The sequence below is a fragment of the Stenella coeruleoalba genome (assembly GCF_951394435.1).
Source record: "Stenella coeruleoalba genome assembly, chromosome: 1".
Taxonomy (NCBI): Eukaryota; Metazoa; Chordata; class Mammalia; order Artiodactyla; family Delphinidae; genus Stenella; species Stenella coeruleoalba.
The window spans coordinates 57,878,845-57,903,033 of record NC_137169.1 but is presented as its reverse complement, the minus strand read 5'-3'; the positions used below and the strand labels follow the sequence as shown (position 1 = coordinate 57,903,033).

The following is a 24,189-nucleotide window of genomic DNA, read 5'->3' as shown; positions in this document are numbered from 1 at the left end:
GAGCAGGTGGCAGGGCTCCGCCCACCACCACTCTTCTCCTCCCTCTGCTTGCTGCTCCACTCCCTCGGTGAGGTCCCGCCTCTGAGGCGCGCGCGAAGAGTTGTCGCGCCGTGTGTTCTGGGAATTGTAGTCCTAACGCTGGGAGCCGCCTCGGGAGAGGCGACTTCGGCCTACACACCCCATGGTACCGCGCGGCTCTGGCCGCTCCCGGATGTCTGCCTGGCGCCGGAAGAGAAGACGGCCCCCCTCTCTCGGCCCGGCCATCTTGTGGGAAGAGCTGAAGCAGGCGCTCTTGGCTCGGCGCGGCCCGCTGCAATCCGTGGAGGAACGCGCCGCCGAGCCACCATCATGCCTGGGCACTTACAAGAAGGCTTCGGCTGCGTGGTCACCAACCGATTCGACCAGTTATTTGACGACGAATCGGACCCCTTCGAGGTGTTGAAGGCAGCAGAGAACAAGAAAAAAGAAGCCGGCGGGGGCGGCGTTGGGGGCCCTGGGGCCAAGAGCGCAGCTCAGGCCGCAGCCCAGACAAACTCCAACGCGGCGGGCAAACAGCTGCGTAAAGAGTCCCAGAAAGACCGCAAGAACCCGCTGCCCCCCAACGTCGGCGTGGTTGACAAGAAGGAGGAGACGCAGCCGCCCGTGGCGCTTAAGAAAGAAGGTAAAGCTGTGGTGGAAGGTGGGGGAGACCCGGGATGGAGGGAAGGAGCGAGGGGACTGGCGGCTACCACTGGCTTCTGGAGCTCCGAGGGTCCGCGGGAGACTTGGCCGCCGATTTCTTCGCGTTTCCCCCGCCTGATGAAAGCCAGGTCCTGCGAAGGTGCTGGGAGCGTGGTAGCCACAAGTTCAAACCGCCACCTGCAAGGATCCTGGAGCCACCCCTTCCCGCCTCAGGTTCTGAGCGGAGGAGCGTGGTCGGGATCCTGGGAGGCTGTTGTCTTCCCGCCGGATTCCTTGGCGGGCGAGCGCATGGGCCGAGGTTCGGGGAAGGGAGCTCCTTTTCGGAGCGTTTGTTGTTAATGGGATGGTGGGGCCTCCGCGGCTTCTTCCTGCTCAGAGCTTTCTCTCAGCCCGCCGCTCTGAGGTGCGGTTGTGTCTTTTAGGCTCCTGCCCTGCCGTCTTGTCCCAGGGTGGCGTGGGGTACCCCCGAGAAAAGCTGGGGGTCGGAGTTTCCACCTACGCCCCCCCCGCTACGTTCGAGCCTATCGGATGTTGTGGAGCAAGGTGCCCTTTTAGGTGCCCCCTGTGCTTTATCGTTACCCCCTCGCCCGCACCACTATTGCAAACTTAATAACTTGCTGGAGTGCGTCAGGCTGTTGGGAGGGAGAGAAATTTGGCCACCCTGGATTGAGCAGAAGCGGGAATTCTGAATGAAGATTGGTGATGGCAGGAAATCCTGAAGCTCGTCCTCGGGTCACGATCTTTTTCTCCGGCCGGACCCCCCGCATGCAGTGTTTCATGTGGTGTGGCCTGGCCTGGGCCTCGTGGTGCAAAGAGTGCCGAGGCTGTCACAGCGTTTAGCTGCTGCAGAGCCTTTTGGAGTGCAGCTTTTTCTCCCCATGTGCGTGAAGCATGGTCAGGATTTCATTGGCGGGTAGTAGTTGCTTCCAGGTCACTGTAAACTTCGCAGGACTGTCCTGAACTTGGTTTTTGCTCTCTCACTCGTTACTGGTTTGTCTTTTGTGATGGATGAGAAAGCAAAACAGTGGGGGATTAGAAAAAGTGTACACGATCCGTAATAAGTAGGTGTAGGACTTAAGCTTTGAAGCTTAAAGGTTTCCTTTATGTGTTGAAAATTGAAATTTTGCCACGTGCTTCTGAAAGGAGTTCTCATTAGCTTTAGTCGAATTTGATAACATTCAACTAATTTAAATTAAAAAAATCAAAACAATTGTGTTAGGTTTTGGTTTAGAATTTTTAGAAAATACAGAGAGCTTTGTGGGGCTTGGGGTGAAGAACCTAGGTGGTAAATAAAACAGTTGTATTAAAATTACAGGTTGGGGAGGGAAGCACAAGTTGGAGTATTAGAAAGCATGTATATACATCGTTTAGACTAAATATTCAGCTAAGTTTTATAGCAATCTGTAGCACAATGTAATAAATCTAATTTCTATGTTAAGGAACACTGGTTTGTGTATTTATTTAAACTGCTCAAGTTTACCTCCTTCATCACACTAATCCAAAGAAAGTACGTGAAAAAATGGAATCTGAAGTGTGTTCACCCCTTTTGAATTTTTGAAACATAAAGCATGGTTTAAACCCCTCATATGTTTTGATCATAAAGCCCATTTTTGAAATAAGCTCTTAGCGGGAACCTAGTATTTTAAATTACAAAGTTAAAAATTCATTTCATAAATTTATGACCAGGACCGAGTTCAACATTCAGTAGTCTTTCTTTGGGAAAACTTCCATTATTACCTATCAACATTTTCCTTAGGTCAGCATTTCAGAGCACACTTAACCTTAAATTGCATAAAACACAAGCCTATAAAAATATTGAATGAAAAAAAATCATTTTGAGGCCTTACCTCTTAGCAGTCAATTCTGGGCATTGGGGAAGGATAGACCTGTAAACAAAGTCCCTGCCTCTTGTCATGGGATTGATTGTTAACCTGATCATGTGTTCCTTGCCTTTGAATAGAGGTCCTGGCATGATCCTAGACTTACTTGCCTTAGATGTGTGTTTGATGTTTATATTCTTTGAATTTTGTAGTTTGTCTTTTGGCCATTTGAGGAACTTGAGAATTGACACCATCTACTCATTTGTTTTTTTAATGTTAGAAGCCTGGAATCTAGTGAAAATCAAGAGACGCTTGCATTTTTAAATGTCAGTCATTGGGTGGATTTATTTTGTAAGTGTTGTAGATTCTGTAAGCCTGATACTGGATATTGGGGTGGGGAAGCAAGCCATTGTTCACTTGGGTGTGTGGCTTGGATATTATAAGGACTGGTTCCATAGCTCCACCCTAATACACTACCTCTGATGAAATTTATTTAAAATGCCTTGGTGTAAGATCTAAGATTTCTGGTCTGTCCTGAGAGTGTATGGAATGGACCTTAAAATTTCACTGAAGAGTTTGACATTTACCGTTTGACTTTGGCTACCAGCAGCCGAACAATTGGGGGCATCCTGGTGGTGTTACACTTTCTTAAAAAGAACCAGAGTGAACCAACTTAATTTCTTGCGAAACCAATTCCTCAGGTGCTTTTTGACTTTGTCAGAAATTGTGGATTGGGAATTAGAGCATACCTAAAATATTAGTCATGAATTTAACCATCGATCTACTTATTATCTTTAAGGCTACCAGTAATGCATATTGGTTGCCTTTCTGGCCTCTGACACTAACAGGAAAAAAGTAATGAATGAAGGGGGAAATCAGTAAATGCTTCAGCCATCACTTAGTTTCACAAGTTTCTATTTCTGTGTCTTGCTTAAAAGGGGTCCTTTTGTGTATGTGGTTTTTAAAGATTCTTTGGAAACGAAGATACTTGAAAGGGCAAACCAAAAAAATCTCCATAATAATAAAATAAGTGGACTATTTCCTGTTGGTTGCATAACAGTATGTTTTAAAAGTTAGGTGTGGTATGTATGTATATGTATACATATATATGTATGTAGACTGCAACAGGAGAGGAAAATGGTACTTTTTTGCTGTTATATAGCTATCTTCAACTATAGAGAAAACTTTTTATTGAAATATAGTTGATTTACAATGTGTCAATTTGTGCTGTACAGTGAAATGATTCATCGATTATACATATATACATTCTTTTTTCTAATATATTCTTTTCCATTATGGTTTATCACAGGATATTGAATATATCAATAGTTCCCCGTGTTCTACAGTAAGACCTTGTTATCCATCAGAGATGTAATCTTAAATGCCATTTGTTTTCCTTTCAGTTTTGTAATTTCATAGAATCATCAGTCTTTTTACTCTGTTCTTTTTCTCCCCCTCCAGATTATATAAAATAAAATAATGTCTTCACTGGGGTTTTTTGGGGGGTCTTTACCTGGTGATTGTGTTGGTTTGCTCGGTTATTATTTATGAATGGCTAATGGTGTTATCTTTGGTATCTTTAAAACCAAAATGTATCATTTGCTTAAAATTTCTTTAAATTTAGAATTTTAAATTAAGAGACTGGTATCTTGAAAAGTGAGAGAAATAATGGCTACCCAAATGACTTCCAGGTCAGTTATAGAGAATGCTTTAGGGGAAAAAAGTGATTTGGCAAACTGAATGGAAGTTTGAAACAAGTTTATTTAAATAGGAATTTTTCTGAAGTACCTTGTTACACTTTAGAGATGCCCAGTGTTAGCCTTTTTCAGTGGGAAGTGCTAGTTAATGGACTTAAAGAGTAAATTTTTTTTCTTTTAACAGCCTAGGCCTAGTTTTTTGTGTTACAAAAAATAATTTGCTTACGTGGTTTTTTTTTAAATCATTTTAGGAATAAGACGCGTTGGAAGAAGACCTGATCAGCAACTTCAGGGTGAAGGGAAGATAATTGATAGGAGACCAGAAAGGCGACCACCTCGTGAACGACGATTTGAAAAACCACTTGAAGAAAAGGGTGAAGGAGGAGAATTTTCAGTTGATAGGCAAGATTGTTTCTTAATCTCTTCATGTTTTGTCAGTTTATAGAGAGACATCTTAACACAGATAAATTGAGCATAATTGCCAGGAAGCAGTGTGGCTAGTTAATTTTATCAGTTTTTCTAGCGAAACGTCTAAGTATGTGTTGTTGTTCTTAGGACATTTTGGTAACAGTTTTTAGTATTCAAACTTAGATTTCTTGTAATGAAACACTTCAGTTATGAAGGTTACATGTGTTTATTTTAATTTTTATGTATATTGGTGAATAGCAGTTTTACTAGATTATAATGTGAAATGAGTAACAAGGAAGAAGTATATGCATTAGTAGTAAAGTTTTAGAGAATGTCAAAGTAATTTTCTTACGTTGGGGAGTTTCCTAGTTTTGATTTCCTTTGGGATATGAGCCAGTAAATATGTTCCTGCATCTTTGAGCCTTTGAATTTCCCTTCTTCCTTTTACCAGAAACCTTAGAAGTATATAATATTTTTTTATTTGTTACAGACCGATTATTGACCGGCCTATCCGAGGCCGTGGTGGTCTTGGAAGAGGTCGAGGAGGTCGTGGACGAGGAATGGGCCGGGGAGATGGCTTTGATTCTCGTGGCAAACGTGAATTTGATAGGCATAGTGGAAGTGATAGATCGTAAGTCTTATATTGGTTTTTATTATACTTTTATATTTGAAGCTACTACTTTAATAAAACAAAATTTGAATTTCTAGAACTAAAGAGTATTATGTTAACTCAGTTTTGTTAGTTCTTTTTCACATTACAGTGGCCTGAAGCATGAGGACAAGCGTGGAGGTAGCGGATCTCACAACTGGGGAACTGTCAAAGATGAATTAACGTTGGTATTCTGGTTTTTTTAAATAAATACTTCTAATAAAATTGATCTTATACCTTACTAGAGGTTTGCCCATTAAATTTTTACTTGTCCCTGGGACAAGGATGGATGCTCTTATCTCAGAGCTACTTCCTTACAAGATAATGAATGCTTTTTTGGATATGTTTGGATTATAATGTATCAAATGACCAGTTTTTCTACGTTTCAAAAATATATGGTACTAATTTTTCTTTTCATATGGATGTATAGCTTTTATTGAAATCCTATTTTGAGGTTATTTGGGTATTATGTTATTGTATGTTTCTTATTTAATAGTTCTTATTCTAGCTATTGACCCCTTTGGTGATGACAAAAATTTGAAAAGCCAGTAAGGCTTTATTTTAGAACTAACTGCTGTCATACTACTTTTTGAGTAATGTACTTGAGCTATAACTTGGATCAGTATACATTTTTAAATTATTTTCTCTTAGTGGTCTACTGGGGAGTAAATTTAGTAGGAAAAGACATTGGGAATGTGAGAATTTTAAAATATTTCTGTGAAGACTTTCAGCTACATGTAAATGGACCTAGATGCCTTTTTTTTTCTTTCTTTCCTTAGAGAGTCCCCCAAATACATTCAGAAACCAATATCTTATAATTGCAGTGACTTGGAGCAATCAAATGTGACTGAGGAAACACCTGAAGGTGAAGAACATCCAGTTGCGGACACTGAAAATAAGTAAGTGATTTGTGTGTACGGTAGCGGTAATGCTCGAGCATTGAAATGTTTGGGGTTTAACAAGAAAACAACCTGTAGGCTTAATGCTATTATTTATTTGCTTTTTAAAAGGAGAGACTTTATTGTACTCCATTCCCTCAAATAGTGTTTAGAGGAGTGGTTTACAAATGTATATGTTGGGCTAATGTTGGGCTAATGGTTTGACAAATAGAAGTGGTTATTTCTATTTGAAGTTACCATTGTCATCTTAAAAAGATACGGAAGATACGTATTTTAGTAAATCCTGTTAACCCTAAGCACAAAAATAGCTGTTTTAACCTGAGAAATATTTGGAACTCGTAGTTCAAAGTACTTTGGACTCTATGTAACTATACAAATTTTATTCTAATACAGTTTAAAATGAGAAAACATGACCATTTTAAAATTAGTTGCTCCATCTCCTTGAAGTTTTTTTTTCCATCAACATAGAATTTGGAACATAGCATTTATTGGCTTGTTTTAAAATGTGTGAGGAGAGCAAGCACCAGAATATGTTGTCAGTTCACTAGAAGACGGTTTTGAAATTGTTTGTTCAAGGGTGTGGGAGAGTTTTAAAGACTCAAGTTATGCTAGTAGAAATAATTTAATGCCTTCCTCTGGTTTCCATCAATACAAGCAGAAGTTATATGCCAGACATTTCTTTCGGTATGTGGTTTAAAGTCTTGCATTACAGATTATTTAGGTCAGTAATTCTTAATCAGGGCATATTCAAATCATTTAGGGAGGCAATGCTTTTCTAAACTTCTCTTTTTCTCCAGAAAGAGTTGTTCTTACAGTGAACCACTATTAATGATTCGAAAATCATATTTTGTGGATTTGTTTGAATAAGGAATAATAATCAATTTACTATTGGAGAGAGTAGATAAAAATACATGGTGTTAAGTGATGTGTAGAACTTGGTAATATAAATTCATTTATACGAAACTATGGAGTCTTAATTTTGTGTGGTAAACAATGAAATTGTGATAGGTGAGATAGATGAACCTTACGTAACATTAAGTACTTTACAAAGCTCAACATAAATGTTGTTCCCTTAATGAAGAGTTCATGTTTAACTCACTTTAAGAGTAATCTGGGGGGCTTCCCTGGTGGTGCAGTGGTTGAGAGTCTGCCTGCCGATGCAGGGGACACGGGTTCGTGCCCCGGTCCGGGAGGATCCCACATGCCGCGGAGCAGCTGGGCCTGTGAGCCATGGCCGCTGAGCCTGCGTGTCCGGAGCCTGTGCTCTGCAACGGGAGAGGCCACAACAGTGAGAGGCCCGCGAACCCCCGCTCCCCTCCGCCTGCAAAAAAAAAGAGTAATCTGACAAGATTATAACTTTATCAGAAGGAAAGGATGTTATTGATAGGGTATTGGAAGCAAATCCTTAGCTCAGTTCCCAGGACTAAAAAGGGGGTATTGGGTCTAAAGACCATGATGATGACATTAGAACAGCCTCTAGTCTTACCCCAGAATAGGGGAGAATTTGAACATAGTATTATGTCTTGCATGTGCAGGTGTAAATTTAAGAAACAGCTTTGGCTGAATTTGATTAGCTTCCTTATGTATAGTTCTAGAGCTTCTGTTTTGTCTCATTTGATCCTTACAATCCTACCCTTGACGGTAGGTGTCATGGTTTCATGATATGATAAAGGTATGCCGAGTTCTTTTCTTGGCTGTGGTACAACTTACGCGTAGCCTAGGACCTTTTTTCAGTCTTTAGTTTTCTGATATGTAAACTGACAGGGTTGGACTTTACAGTCTAGATCTCATCAATTCAGTGTAAGCTTGGTCTGGGAAGTTTTAAGATGGGATTTGTCAAACAGTAAAGAGTAGTAGCACAGACAGGAGATATTTGAGCAAGGCTAACTGAATCACCTGCTATCTTTGGAAAGCAATGCTCCCAAAATAGCAAACAACTTGTTTGGTGACAATTGGAAATTGAGATTAAATAGTGGATTCCTAGGCCCATGCTTTGTTTCTGTAAAAAGGGAAAGGGATAATATGTAATAGTTATAGCCTGAGAATTATATTTAGAAATAACTAATTTGGTGTTAAGCATTGAAACCAGTATTTTGTAGAAACTTCCATTACTAGTGAAACTGTAGTCTTGTTTTCATATACCGATTCGTTTGAAAGTTGGAGTATATAACGTTAAGATCTGTAGAAATTAAAGATTTGCCTCAAGTGTTAAAGGATAGGGGAGCAGTTCTTTTATATTCTAGAATATGAAACTTGGTTGCTTATGGATGTCCTAGATGATTACATTCATATATGTTATAAATTATGTATTGTGAAAAATTATGGAAATTAAAAAATGTGTTTTAGGAGAAGTTAGGTTAATGATTTTAATCACATAGTGTAAGTTTTAAAAACAGTAGTATGGTTTTAAAAAATGTGTTCTAGGTTTGATATAGCCAATTCAAGATTGTGTTACTGATAGATGATCATTTAAGAGTTTATGAAGATGAATTGTATGTTCCTTAGTTATCCACGCTTTCAATAATTCAAACATTGGATTCCTGGTCTCTGCCAAGTCACATGTTAGCCACTGGGTTACAAAGAAAACTGTGATTCTCCTGTCCTTGGGTAATCTAGAAGATTACCAACCAGCCAAGGTTAACTTCCTTACTTATAATTGTAAGTTATATGATTTTATAAGCCCCTTACCACGTGTAAAACTTAAAACATTTTCCCACAGGGAGAATGAAGTTGAAGAAGTAAAGGAAGAAGGCCCAAAAGAAATGACTTTGGATGAATGGAAGGCTATTCAAAATAAGGACCGGGCAAAAGTAGAATTTAATATCCGAAAACCAAATGAAGGTGCTGATGGGCAGTGGAAGAAGGGATTTGTTCTTCATAAGTCAAAGAGTGAAGAGGTAAAATGAAGTTTTGTGGTGTTTGAAAATGTTCAGATGTCTTGAATTGCATTTACAATTTTTGTGTTAAAATTTCACGTGGGTAATCTGTTTATAAAAAGTTTTACATAGGATTATTTGAGGCAGATAAATTGCCCCAAGAGGAAAATAAACTGCATTATCATATAGTCTAAGAAATTATTCTTTCAAATTTGTGTAATATTTTAAAAAATCTTACCTAACGGAGTCATTAAGACTTGTATTAGGTTAGGCGGTTTGCATTTTTATGTGGGAAACTGTCTGCGTATGCCATATATAATATCCAGGAATCTTTATCCTTCTTTACTGAGGAGTGATGTCTTGTAAAGACCAGAGAATTAATTTATGAGTTTCCTTTCCTTAGGAAACAAGGAAACTAATGAAAATATTTGAGAAAAACGTGTGTGGCTTTTGATTTGGTAGCTTCTATTTAAGCCTTGGGGCACATTCTTAGAGGAAAATCTCACTGCTGTATCCTTTTAGGGTTTGTGTAAGTATGAGATTTTAGTCACAAAGTTAAATTGAAATGTTATGAAGGCAACCTGTAATAAAAAGATTCAATAAAATCCACATTTTAATTTTCTAAACAAAAAAATAGCTGTGAAATAAACTTGGAAATACTTTTAAATAAAATAGAGGTTTGGAGATGGGTTTTTTTTTTAAACTTTTTTTGTTGTTGCTGTTGTTGTTTTTTGCGGTACGCGGGCCTCTCACTGTTGTGGCCTCTCCCGTTGCGGAGCACAGGCTCCGGACGCACAGGCTCAGCGGCCATGGCTCACGGGCCCAGCCGCTCCGCGGCATGTGGGATCTTCCTGGACCAGGGCACGAACCCGTGTCCCCTGCATCGGCAGGCGGACTCTCAACCACCGCGCCACCAGGGAAGCCCTGGAGATGATTTTTTAAACATTGACTTCATGAAGGTAGTATAAATGAGGATATTGTCAATTCCTGTAGGGAAGAAAAAACATCTTCCTTCATTAGAATGCTTTTGGTTATTTTTTTGTAGTTCTTGCAGACAAAGTTGTTTCGTGTATCTGTAAAACAAAGAGAATTCTTTATTTAAAGAACCATGAAAGTTCACTTCGGGGAGATTGTTCATTTGAACTAATTATTAAACTGTTCAGGTTAATGTGAAAGAGGTTTACCTTGGCACCTTGGAGACAATTATTCATGACCTTTTTGGGGTCCCGATGGAACTTTTCTCCAGAATAGGACACACAGATATAAAATGTTCTGATATATTGTATCATTAGTATCATTAATACCCTGAAGCCTCTTCATGCATTTTTTAGACATCAGGTTAGGTGTCCCAGCTTTAAGTATTATTTTACATCGAGCTTTTAAGAAATAACTATTATACAAGGTGATGTATATAATTAGAAATTTTAGAAAATTATAAAATGTGAAATTGCTGGTGAGTAATCTTGAAATCAGGACATTTTCATTATCAAGCCACTTTTGTATGTTTGGACCCTTATAGTTATGCTGCCTTTGTGATGTATGTACATGAAATCCAGCCTTACTGGCATATATGGCCTTATCATTTGAATACAGATTGATCCCAACTTAGAACTTTTTGGTTTTTTGATTTTAAAATGGTCTGAAAACAATGCACATATAGTAGAAACCATAGTTCAAATTTTGAATTTAGATCTCCCAGGCTGAATATGCAGTACTCGCTACTCTTTTGTGATGCTGGGTAGTGGCAGCGAGCTGCAGTTCCCAGTCAGCCTCCTGATCATGAGGGTAAACAACTGATACACTTAAAACCATTCTGTTTTTCACTTTCAATACTGCATTTAATAAATTATGTGAGATATTTAACAGTTTATTATAAAATAGGCTTTGTGGTTTTGTGTTAGATGATTTTGCTCAACTATAGGCTAATGTAAATGTCCTGAGCACATTTAAGGTAGGCTAGGCCAAACTGTGATGTTTGGTAAGTTAGGTGTATTAAATGTATTTTGGATTTAAAGATATTCAGGTTTTATCAGGATGCAACACCATTGTAATTTGAGAAAGATCGGTATGATAGGTCTTCAAGTTTGTTGTATACAGTGCTTTAAGTACTCTTTCTCTTTTACTTATCTTCATCTTCAGAACAAATATGAAGTAGTTAGGGAAAGAAAGAAACTTTGAGAAATGGAGAACTGAATTATTGACAGCTGAGACCAGAGCTCTTATTTCCTCATTGTCATACAATGCTCTAGAAAAAAAACTTTGTAAAAAATTTATCCTACTAGTTAACTTGAAGGTTGGGGATGTAACCTGAACATCCAGACTTCCTCTTTATTATTATAGTAAAACCTTCAAGATGTTTTCAGTAGTATATCAACTTAAGTTTTTTTGCTTCTGTGCTCTGGAAACCTATAAATGCTTTTAATTGATAAATTGATATCATTGCAATAGCTAACGTTTAAAATCAGAGACTTAGTATATATCATTGACTTCAATTTGCTAGTGCTTTTGTGGGTTTGCATCTGTGTTTTATGCTCCTTTATAATATTTTAAAAAGAATCTTCTGTTGCCTTTAAAGTTCACCTAAAGGGATGACATTTAATTTGGGTATTCGATGATTAAAGGAATGAAAATCTGTGTAAAAATACAAAATTTATTTGTACTTAAAAGGTAATTATTAACAGTTGTAATATTACAAGCTATTTAGAAAGAGTGAAATATCTCTTCAGAAAAGAGGATTATATGTGTATTTAGAAAAATTAAAACATACTTTAAATTAGTAAGAGAAGTTTCTAACTAGAAGATTAAAACCCATTCACCCCAAGCATACAAAAGAGATCAGATATTAAGCAGTGTAAAATTCTCTGGCCTTTTTTTGCAGAGTCCATTATGTAGCTTAGGATCTGGGTTTCCCAAATATGATGACTTCATTTTTAAGAAGGTTCCTGTGGTAAATTTAAGGCATGGTTTTATTTGTGCACAGCTTTTCAAGGTTCCTTTCTTATGTAACGTTGTGTTTCACTTGAATTTGTAGTTCTCCAATTTATATGGAAGAACACATAGTTATATATGAACAGAAAAGCATTTTGAGAAATTTATATATAATTTCTTTCCCAGGTCATAGTTGGAAGAGTATAGAGCAAAAGTTCTCTTTAAAACTTAAATATTCAATAATGTCTCTAATAGAAATATATACCATCTATCCAAGTCTTCCTCAGAGGTTCACATTGGAATGCTAATCTGAAGGGCATATTTTAAATGTACTTATTCATACTTCACTGCTAAAGATGATGATTCAGTAGGTGTGAGATGGGGCCCAGCCACTTGAATAATTGTGATTATATCTCTAATCAAGACTTGATAATATCATCTATAATTTAAAGTTAAGGGAACATGAAATAGAGAAAAGTGAAGGGAATTATTCCTCCTAGATTACTGTAGCTGATCCCAAAGCTTACTTATTACCTGTAGAGGTGTTTCTATATTTTTTCACACAAAGAGCAGGTTGGATTTTTGGTCTTTTTAGGAGAAAACTCATTATTTAGAAGTGTGCAACATTACTTTCCTATTAATCATCCAGTGGCCTTCACTTAAATTTTTAGGCTCATGCTGAAGACTCGGTTATGGATCACCATTTCCGGAAGCCAGCAAATGATATAACGTCTCAGCTGGAGATCAATTTTGGAGACCTTGGCCGCCCAGGACGTGGTGGCAGGGGAGGACGAGGTGGCCGTGGGCGTGGTGGACGTCCAAACCGTGGCATCAGGACTGACAAGGTAGTTTTAAGGCTTCTTTTACCCTTTTAAGTAATTCGAGGACCTCTTTCCATATATCACTGCCCTAGGTCCTTTTGGGGACATAAGTCGAAGAAGAAAAAGGTTGACATGCATGCCTTTAAGAAATTGCATTTTAGGTTATATTTTTTGTTTAAAGCACTTATGTGACTGAATAGTGCTGCCAGTAGTTAAGTTTCCCACCCTTCATCGAGTACTTATCTGGTGCCAGTTATGGTACTGTGCTAAAAAAACAAAAACAAACAAACAAAAACCCCACCATTTTACAGAAGATGAAATTCAGGTGAAGGGAACCAAGGTAATTCTTGGCCTTTGGTAAGGTCTGCCTGAAATGCCAAATACTTACTTTGCCTTGACAAATCTTCACTGCTTTTTAGGGCTCAGCTTAATAAAACCTTTGTTTCCTTTGTATAATTTTGTGGCATTGACTGATTGTTTTTTGTTCATGAGAGCTGTTCTGTAAGTTGGGATTCATTTGTGTCCTATTTTCTGTAATCTCCATTGCCTTGTACTAAGTGTGACAAAAAACAAATTCTTCTGAAATACGTTGATAGAAGCCCTAGTAATTGGTAGATTTGAAATGATCTGTCGGATGCCAAAGTCCATGGTTTTAATGACTAGATGTTACTAAAGTATTAGAGATAACTTGGGTTAGTTTATTGTCTCTTATGGTCTACCTAGGAAACAACCATAATGTCCTCCTGAATTCTCAACACCTGATATGCAAATTGGGGGACCCATCTGCTTGATTGAGTCTGCCAATGTTTGATTATAGTGGTAACTTAATATCCTAGATTTTATGGTCACCCATAACAATGTAGTGATTTTTTATTTCTTTCTGTGACATGGGTTCTTTTTAAAGGCATTGTGTATATGGATCTTTTCAATACTTTTTTGTTTTGTAAAAATTTGTATTTTGACTGTAAATAGCCATGAATGTGCTGCTTCAATAATTGTAATTGGTTTCTTAGCCTGCTGTCATATTGCTGCCATTCTTACTTAGCAAGTGGGGAAAATAAAAGGATACTGAACAACTGAGTAAGAATCCACATACATACCTTGTGTGAATCTACTTGTGTGATTTATTAGAAAAATAACCCATGCTGTTGCTAGGGAGTTTTCTGAGATCTTGATAGAGATTTAGGACAAGGCTCATTGCAAATATTTGTAGTCCTATTCTTTTTTTTTTTTTAATTGGAGTATAGTTGGTTTACAATGTTGTTAGTTTCTGGTGTACAGCAAAGTGAATCAGTTATACATATATCCACTCATTTTTAGATTCTTTTCCCATATAGGTCATTACAGAGTATTGAGTAGAGTTTCCTGTGCTATACAGTAGGTCCTTATTAGGTATCTGTTTTATATATAGTAGTGTATATATGCCAATCCCAATCTCTCCCCAACTGTAGTCCTATTCTGATCCATAATTTTGCCTTTCAAAAGTAAAAGCTTTGACATATTTTACTTATTGTAATAAGACTAAGTTTTTTCCAGAATTCTGTGTCTAAATGTAGACACTGGAAATATATTAATAAGATTTGAAAATCTTTAATTTTGCTTCTGTTTCTTTTTCAGTCAAGTGCTTCTGCTCCTGATGTGGATGACCCAGAGGCATTCCCAGCTCTGGCTTAACTGGATGCCATAAGACAACCCTGGTTCCTTGTGGACCCTCCTCTTTGAGGCTTGCATGCTTAAGGATCCCAAACGACTAAGAAATTTAAAAAAAAAAAAAAAAAAAAAAAGACTGTCATTCATACCATTCACACCTAAAGACTGAATTTTATCTGTTTTGAAAATGAACTTCTCCTGCTACACAGAAGTAACAATATGGTAGTCAGTTTTGTATTTAGGAAATGTATTGGTAGCGGGGATGTTTTCATAATTTTCAGAGATTATGCATTCTTCATGAATACTTTTGTATTGCTGCTTGCAAATATGCATTTCCAAACTTGAAATATAGGTGTGAACAGTGTGTACCAGTTTAAAGCTTTCACTTCATTTGTGTTTTTTAATTAAGGATTTAGATGTTCCCCCTATTACAAACTGGTTTTAAATATTGGACATAATAGCAGTTTTAATACCTGCTTTGCATTTTCACACATGGTCAACTGAGACATGTAAACTTTGATTGTCAAATTTTATGCTGTGTGGAATACTAACTACTTTATGTATTTTAACTTAGTTTTAATATTTTCATTTCTGGGGATAAGGTCTTTTTTCACTTCTCATGATAGCTGTTATATATGCTAGATCTTTATATACAAAAATATCCGTACTTGAACAACTTCAAAGCACATTGGTTTATTAACCCTTGCTCCTGCATGGTTCATTAGGTTCAATTTATAATTGATTCACAATTTTAATTACATTTACTTTTAAAATATGTCACTTTCCTGTTTTAAAAACCAATCTAGACACCTTACTGGTGAAAGTTGTTTAAGCTACTTATTGTTGATAGACACATACTGTCAAATGAAGTAGTTTTATGGGTGTTGGGTTTTTCCTCCTCCAGTAGGGTGGGTGGAACAAGTTAATTTGGCTAATGCGTAATATTTAAACTGCTCTGTAAAGTAAGTGGCCGCTCAGTATGATTTGTATGTGTGAAAGGTCCCAAATCAAAATTGTACATCCATAATCAACCCTTCAACCCTTGTTCTAAAGAAACCAAAGGGCACTGGTTAGTATGGTAAGTGGGGGGGGGGGTATGTTAATTTTTGGAATTTGGAAAGCAGACAGCTTTACTTTATAAGGTTGGAACAGCAGCACCATCCATGAAATACAAACCAAAAATTTTACTGTTTCTGAATTTCCTATATTGCTATTCATTTTGGTCTTAAGTTGATAGATTCCACAGAAAGTGATAAGTATCTTTTACCTCTTCCTCCCTTAGAGAATTAGGTTAATAATGGATTTCTTGATCGAGAGCATCACCACTGACTAAAACATACATGGAGAGAATAATCAAACAGGCTTTCTAGGACCTTTTTTTTTAAGTCTTCTGCAACATTTATTGATAAACAGGAAAGGGGTTTTATTTACAGTTTTGAAGATCTTTTTGTCACTATTATTAGTAATTTTCTATCTATGGTAATGTCCAGTTTTTAAAATACTTTATGATTTAAGACTTTAAATCATAAAATGTCTGTTTAGCTGATTAGTTCTCCCCTATACTTCTAAATGAGAAATTGTACAGTACAAGAGTTGTTCATTGGGATTAGATTTATTAACCTAGTTACCTACTAGTTTGACATCTTAGGAAGGGGGTAATTGGTTTTTTTTTAATGATGGATAAACTTGTGCTGGTGTTTTGGATCTTATGATGCTGAGCATGTTCTGCACTGGTGCTAATGTTTAACATAATTTTATATTTACAAACATACCTGCTACCCAGAGGCAAGTATTAATTTAGTCCATATGGACTTTTACCCCTCTTGAGATTGCAACATACACACTCCTAAACACACTCATACATAAGTGTGTTTAGACTTAGAAGTATCTTAACTCATTTCTGGACATGAATGTGTTATAAACCTCCTGATTCTAGCAACATATAAAAAAACACTGCTATTAAAAACCCATCACAAGTTCTATTCATTGTCAGCCATTGCTGGCATTCTGTCACTAGAGAATACACAGCAATATCTGGTATGTTGCAAGCTTTCAAGATAGCTTGGAATTTAAAAGTTGGTCCATTAGTTGTATCTGATGGATGTAAATTTGCCTCCTAGTTCACTTTGTGTCAAGAGCTAAAACTGTGAACCTAACTTTCTCTTATTGGTGGGTAATAACTGAAAATAAAGATTTTATTTTCATGCTCACTTCTTAAAAGTCATAAAAACAATCAAATAGGAGCCCATTTATCGTCATGTGTTTTCTGACTATGTGTGCACCCCCAAGGGTAATGCTCATATTTCTTTTTTCCTCCTTAAACTTAGGTTTTGTTTATGTGGGGTGTTTATTAAACTAGGCTGTCAACATTTGGGAGGGATACCTATTTTAATTATTATAATAAGAAAGTTCTTGTAAAATGAATTTCAAGGACTGACAAGACAATTGGCATTTCTTTTTAGCAAACCATGTTTTTGAGCGTGAAGGTTAACCATACTGAATGTCGGGGGGTCGTTTGTTTTTTGGTGGCTGATAGAATGTTCTAATGAACTTTTATCTTGATGCTTTTAAATGGAAATAATGCCAGAGCTTATATTTTTTATTAACATGTTTCCAGTTTGCATTGATGATTGGGATGAGGTCTCTTTTTTTATAATTAAATGTTTTGAGACCTGTGCAGAGTTATGAAAGATTTTAATATGTGTCGCTAGGCACTATACGTCTAAGTTTACTCAGTTCTATTTAAAAAGTGGAGGCAGGACATATATCTAGTTGTAAATACATTTGGGGCTTGTTGGTGTGGGTGTGGAGGGAGAATATTAAGTGTTCATTTTGATTGTGTTATTTTTCGAATTGCTGTAGATGGTTGTCCTGAAATAGAAAAATTTTGTTATGCTGTTAGGGAGTTGCATAGAAAGTCTGAATACGGTATATCGGATTTTTAAAATATATTTTTAAGAGCACTAGCATTATATGGAAAGAATCAACAAATAGTAAAGGGCTAAATAAAAACTTAGAAATGTGGAGCTACTAGAACTGGAATGATTTTCACTTTAAGGTAAGATCATATCAGGTATACTAATGGACATCTGTATCCCAACGTTGAAGTAATTGGTAAAGCAAATTCTCAGGCTCTCAGATGCCTGTAGTTCTACTTTGTAAAGAAAATAAATAAATGCTTAGAAAATAGATTCTAATGCAGACATTTGTAATTCTGCTGAGATTAACGTGTAAATAAATGTTTAGGGAGTCGGAACACTTACAAGCCACATCTCCAGGTTCACTGGAGAAAGCCCGGAACGTGATGACTAGAATGCTTTACAGTAGTAACAAGGCAGTAAAATCCCTAGTCAGATTTTCAGTTCTAGTAATTAGTGAGATAATCTATAAACATTGTAAAACTATCAGGTTTTACCATTGAGCTGTATGTTAAGTGGCAGCTTTCAGAAATTTGGGCTCAATGATTTTTTGCTCAGCCTGGGTTTACCTATGACATGTTCTCTCAGCTTCAGAATCTTACTTGATGTAAGTTAGACAAATAGAGAAGTGATCGAAATAAGTCAAGCTGAGAGGAATGCATTAGATCAGTAATATGGGGAAAGGTTGTAACCTAAAGGATAAGCTTAATTTCAGAAAGTGATTAGGATATAAATTATTGAAATCATTACTAACATTGGAAATGAGTAATGAGTATCATTTAAATAAGTGCTATGTCTAAGCCAGGGGTCAACAGATTTCAGCCTGTGGCCTGTTTTTGTATGGCTCCTGAGCTAAGAATGGCTTCTACATTTTAAAAGGATTAAAAATTATTCTATAAAGATGTGTGTAGCCCACAAAGCTTAAAACATCTGGTCCTTTACAGAAAATGTTTGCTGACCCCTGATCTAAGCATCACTCTCAGGTCAACATATAAGTTCTTTTTTTAAAAAAAAAAAGTTTACTTCCAGGTACAGATTAAATCACCCTACCTCCTGGGAAGTTGTGAAATTAGAAGTATTAAAAAACATTTTTTTTTACCCCTTACCTCTAATCAGAATAAGGGCAAGATACTTGATAGCTTCTTAGTAAAGAAGATCTTGTTATTTAAAAAATTGTTTAGCTTGCAAATTCTGAAAGCTGTTAGGAAAGTATAAATTTGCTAAAACAGTATATTTAGTGCCCGATTATAGTTTTTCACATTTAGTGGCACTTAACCACTTAGTGCTAAGATAATTCTGTTGCGCTAATTTTGACTTTTCCGTAAGATGACAATTATGAGTATTTTGTATAGGTAAGAAAACTAATGTCTCTAACTCCATAGGTTGACTGGGGTGGGAATTAATGGCTTCTGAGGACTGCATTTCTCAGCTTAACCAGGAGGTTATCTGGGCAGAATCTAGCTTTTGTGCCATTACTTCCGTCTTAAATAACGGAGTCAGTTGTTCGCTTCTGTCGTACAAAATAACTGGAAGTCAGTTCGCTTTGAAATGGAAGGAAAGAAAAGGTGAGAAACGGCCTGTTCAAGTTAGAAAATAATTTACCAAATTACATTTTTGTTGGAGATGTTAATTACATAGGTAGTGTTAAATCAGTAACATTTGTCCCTTTTGTTGCCCATTGAGGAGGGTATGACAGTTCTATTGCACTTGAATGTGTATTCTGCCACTTGAAGGTGTACTCTAAGTCTTGTGCTTGGAAAACATAAAAGATACTTGCTGATAACTAATCTGACAATTCTGGTTCATAATGGATTTTTAAAAACTTTACAGACAGTACCTAAAGTGATGAGAATTGCTCTGAACTGATCTTGCTGTGGCTTTACTCCTTAAATAGCTGCTTTAGTGTTACTGGTATGGAAATGTGAAAAGCAAAGGGCTAGTGAATATTTAGGATTTTGTTATTTGGAGAACTGAGAAGTTATTTGGGAAGTAGTTTGTTTGGACAGTATTGTTTACACTATATACAATACATAGTATAATATACACTGTATATAGTTTACACTGTCACCTTAATTGCAATTGTAGTTGATTTCTCTTACAGATTTTAGGACCTAGAAAGAGCTTCAATTTGAAGAAATGGCACAGGTTTTCAGCTACCTAGAATGGAGATTTTGTGTAAAGTGATGCAGTTGAACTTGGTTCTTGACATTGCCCAGAATTTTGTCAGATTGGATCTCAAGTTTTTTATTAGCTGATGAATAATGTCAGAAATTATGGGAACTTTTACATGTTGAATTCGTTGTTTCACACCTTGGGTGTAATAATCTATAGTGAAATGTTACTTTGTTTGGCAGCCATACTGACAAAAGTTAGATGAGCACATGTTTAGGCATTTTGTCAAAGTGCTCAGGGGTTGACTAAACACATCAACGAAGATGGTAGAATCCTCCCCACCCCCCCCAACACTATTTCATAGCTGAAAATGTGTAGGCTTACATGACTGGCAAAATGAACTAAACACAGAAAACCTTTCTGTTTAGAGATACAGTGGTTTGTCTTTTCTGTGGAAATTCTGAATTTCCAGTGAAGCTTCCACATTTTTTTTTCCCAGTAAAAGAGGAAGACCTTTTCCTAAAAACTACAGATAATTTGGTTTCAGCTTGCTCTTGTGTACTTGTTTATCAAGGCTTCACTTAGGTGCTACAGTTGTAGTAGCTTCTTAAATATGCCATGGAAGACTGGATTGGATAAAACTACTTTTCATGCAGGTGTTCATTGGTCACTAATCATACGAGGAAAATCAGCATACCCAGCCACGTATATTGTGTGTGCTTCAGACCACTGTGTTTTGTTCATAACAGTATCCCTTGAAGATGAGTGGCACTTTGTCACTGTATCGACAAAATCCAGTAGATGAAAGTGTTCAACATTGAACAGTTGGATTGGCCCACCCCCACTCAGCCCCACATTTTGAGTCAAATGGTAGAGCTGGAAGTCACGTTGACAGAAATAGAGAAGTGCTTTGGAGGCTGTATGATACCAGGTGAAAATATTTGCTTGAAGAACTTAAATAACCAGCACCTCAATTACAGCAAAGCATGGATGTTCCCCCCACCTTTTTTTTCAGGATCATCAGTTTCTTGCTACTTAAGAGTTATTAAACTTTAAAAATAACTGCAGATTTTTAGAGGAAAAAGTTTGAAGAGTATCTGTAGCTGGAGAAATTACTGAATTATCCTTTCTAGTTATTTTATCTATTTTAAGTATGTCAAAAATGGGTGTTTTTTTTTCTTTTACATCTATACAACTGCTCTGAAAGCTATCCTGCCATAGACCAGAGGGAGTCTAAAGGGAGTGTTCATAGGTATGCAAAGGAATCCAGTCATATGCAGTTGTTAAAGTGAAAGGAGAGAAAACTTAGAAAACTAGTATTTTCTACAGTATTGTGAAAAGGCAAATGGTCTTTTAACTCCCTTTGTGATGGGGTAAAGTAAGATTTCTGCTTCTAAATGAATTCTTGTGGCATCCTATTTTCACCTTGAGAGATTTTTTTGTCTAGGGATGAGGGTCTCCAGGCTCTTCGCTTTGAATAGCACAGGAAAAACCCTCTAGTTAACACAGGCTACATTTTCAGCTAATGTGCAGGAGGATATATAGTTGACATTTTAGTAAGTGAGTTAGATTTTGTTTCCTAAAGGAACAAGTGTGTTTCGTTACTAATAATTTCTATCCAATTTCAGAAGAATGTTTTTGCAGTTTTCTGAACTTGCAAAAATGTTTCAGCTTGTGGGTGTTCTACCTTTCTGGTGAAAATTCAGGGCCTTTGAAAACAATTTAGTCTCTGTGAGAATCTCATAACAGCTTTTATAAGTATTTCATTGGGTCCAATTACCTATGGGTAGCAAAATATGTGAAATTGGAAAAGGGAAGGTATTGTGGGCCTCACCTGACATTCTCTTGCCTAGGCAAGGCCCAGGTCTCTTGTGGAAGAATTCCGTACAGTTGTGGAAATTGAAAAGTGGCCAGAATTGATGTAAAGGAACCCCAAGGTAGCACATAATAGGTTTGTATGTTTCTTGGAGATTCGGAGCCAAATTAAGAATGGTTTTGCCACTTGTAAATAAAAGAAAGGACGATTAACAAAATGTGGAGCCAGTTACCATAGAATGAAGGAAAGGCGTTTATGTTTCAACAGTTCATACAAGCAACACAGTTGAGTCAAATGCAGCCCTACTTTTTACTTAAGAAATAACCATGTTTGGAAAAAATCAGGTAAGTTGGATGGGGTTATAGTTATTTTAATTAAAGAGAGAACACACTGCTCTGGTTACTTTTCTCTTTCTTTGAAAGGCATAATGTTTTCATAGTTTTAAATACTTACCAATTTCCTTAAAATAATGGACTTTCTCAGGAGTGTTATTTCCCTTCTGTGGCCTTACACAGTGTGCCTTGTATTGTAGGATTTAGATTAGCTGGGTAGATAAGTTAGCAAATTCAGGAGTGCCAGATTTGTCCTGGTGTCATGCTTTTTGGGTAGATTTCTCAAGAACCAAGAAGGCTCTAGAACTTTAGAAGTACAGAGATGCCAGTTTTTGGTTACCTAGTAACAATAGCTTCAAAGATTTTTATGGACTCACAGTTACAGTCAACTACAGTCAGAACCCTAATCGATATAAATTTGTTGTGTAGTCACTTGCACAGAAAAGAATTAAAGTAGTTGAAAATTATGCTCTAAAACCAGACCGGTATCAGGTACTAATTGTGTGACTTTGGTTAAGTTACTTGTATCACAGTTTCCTCATCTCTATAGTGGAGAGAACACCTACCTTAAACCAGTCATGGTGAGAACCGTCTTACACCCCTTAAAAACTGCATGTATTAACTACTGTGTTAGAGGTCATTGATCATTATTAACAATTACTGTTAGAATGGGAATAAGGCAAAATTTGGCTTTTTATATAAACTTTGTATTTCAAAGATCCATTGCTTCAGTTATTACTCTAACATCCCCCCCCTCCCCCCACCTCACCTAGTGTGGAAGCTACTTTGTCTTTTCTACCCTCTGACTGGAGTATTAAGGGTCGAAGTGCCAGACAGGAGGTGGAGGATGAAAGAGACATGGGCCATAAAGAAAGTGGTGAGTGTCTGTCATTAGGACCCACTGTCTCAGGTCTTTGGAAAGAAATTGGTAATATTTTATATTTCATTGACTCTCCACTTCTAACAGTAATGAGCCTTTGTGATGAAAGGAATGCAAAAGTGTAATTTAAAAACCTGTGGCTGGATGTAGTCACTGTTAGCATTTTGGTGTATATTTAGATTTTTTTTTGCATTGCTTTATAAAAGTGAGATGATTCTATTCAGCCGTTTTAACCACTTCCATGTCAGACATTTTTATGTTTTTTTTAAAAGGCTGCATAGTATGCTTTGCATCAATTCTAAGACGCATCCCAATTTCAGTCACGTTAAAATTATGTGGAGGGGGCGGGGAAGTGTGCACCATAGCAATCAATGGCATATTACAGTTTAATTTGCATTTTTCCCTATTCATAGCAAAGTAATGAGGTGTCCCCTAAAATTGGTGGCGTCTTAGACTCCATGAAATTCAGTGATTGATTGTATGCGTGATTTAACCATGTCCCTACTGAAGGGCATTTAGGTTCCTCTCCCCATTATAATCAATGCTGTGATAAATCTTTTATAGACTATGATATTTGTACTGTTCTTTAGTCTACATTGCTAGTCAAATTTTATTGAATATTGCCCAGGTGCCTCCAGAAAAGAGCCAACTAACATTCCTGTAGCCAACCGCAGTTCTCTGATTAATAGTCGCTAATTTTTTCATTACTGTTGCTAATTTGGTAAGGGAAAAATGGTACTTAATTTTTATTTCTTTGATTACAGCTGGGGGTTTTTTATGCTTATCGGACATTTATATGTATTTTATGAGTTGCTCACTCCATTTTTCTTTGAAGTGTTGGCTTTTATCATATTGATCTGTAAGAGTGCCTTATTAAGTATCTTGGCATGTCTTGCAAATACTTTTATCTAACTTGGTGTGTGTGTTTTGCAAAGTTTTAATTGGAAATTTATTCCTGTGTAGGCTGTGATGTAAAAATATGACTTGTTTCTTTCTATCATCAGTTGGCCAGTTGATTAAATTGCTTATCTTTTTTTTTTCTTTTAGGTTGAAGAAGAGGCCTTTCTGATCTTTTATTCTAGAGATTGATTAATTTGAGGGTTCACCTATTAGCCTTTCATAAGGGTGGATAATGTGAGTGTCTTTGTGTCCTGCAGGCTAGGAAGAGAACAACAGGGCTTCTTTGGAGGGCCTGAGCTGGGACAGATGACGACTACGTCAGGTGAAAGAAAAAGAGCTTGATCGAGAAAACCAAGAATCAAACACGGGGGGATTGACTAGAATAGAATGTGCCTAGTTTGGCATTTCTTTGACTGGCCTCTGGGAATTGGAGAGTTGCAGCTGTAGGCTATTAATGGAAGCTGAGAAATTGGGACAGGGTGGAGGGGAAAAGGCACTAAAGGGAAAGAACTAGATAACACCAGTTTGGCTTTCCTATTGCCTATAAGGAAAACAGAGGCCCAGGAAATAGAATTTCTGGCTTCTGGAAAAGAGGGCCCTTTTAATTCAGGGTAATGATCTGTACACAGGAATTGGTAGACATTCCCATGAATTCATTGAGAATGAACTTGGACTATTTGTAGTATTTAGGTCCCAGAGAATTAAGGAATTTGATGTGTTTTAGTAGAGCAGAGATTTCTGGGTTGGCTTTTGGATATAAGGAGAGAGGATTTAAAGAGTTGCAATTTTCCTGAGGAATGAA

At 37.0% G+C, this 24,189-nt stretch overlaps 1 protein-coding gene across 4 annotated transcripts; it reads left to right on the top strand.

Annotated features, from left to right (window-relative positions):
- Positions 1-243: 243 nt before the first annotated feature.
- Positions 244-24,189, top strand: SERBP1 (SERPINE1 mRNA binding protein 1). Of its 4 annotated transcripts, none has more exons than XM_079933981.1 (8): positions 244-661; positions 4,450-4,600; positions 5,097-5,237; positions 5,350-5,439; positions 6,035-6,154; positions 8,874-9,051; positions 12,630-12,803; positions 14,397-24,189. In XM_079933981.1, the coding sequence occupies exons 1-8, from the start codon at positions 349-351 to the stop codon at positions 14,451-14,453; spliced, it is 1,224 nt and encodes a 407-aa protein (XP_079790107.1). In that variant the 5' UTR covers positions 244-348; the 3' UTR covers positions 14,454-24,189. The 4 variants fall into 4 exon arrangements, with proteins under 4 accessions (XP_079790107.1, XP_079790106.1, XP_079790104.1 ...); XM_079933980.1 differs by having other exon boundaries at positions 264-661; positions 5,368-5,439; positions 6,080-6,154; XM_079933978.1 differs by having other exon boundaries at positions 264-661; positions 5,368-5,439.

Excerpts from the sequence above, each read along its gene's own strand:
- SERBP1 (XM_079933981.1), top strand. The coding sequence starts at position 349 with ATGCCTGGGCACTTACAAGAAGGCTTCGGCTGCGTGGTCACCAACCGA. Across the intron at positions 5,238-5,349 it reads CATAGTGGAAGTGATAGATC|TTCTTTTTCACATTACAGTG; the intron begins GTAAGTCTTATA and ends CAGTTTTGTTAG. Across the intron at positions 5,440-6,034 it reads ACTGTCAAAGATGAATTAAC|AGAGTCCCCCAAATACATTC; the intron begins GTTGGTATTCTG and ends TTCTTTCCTTAG.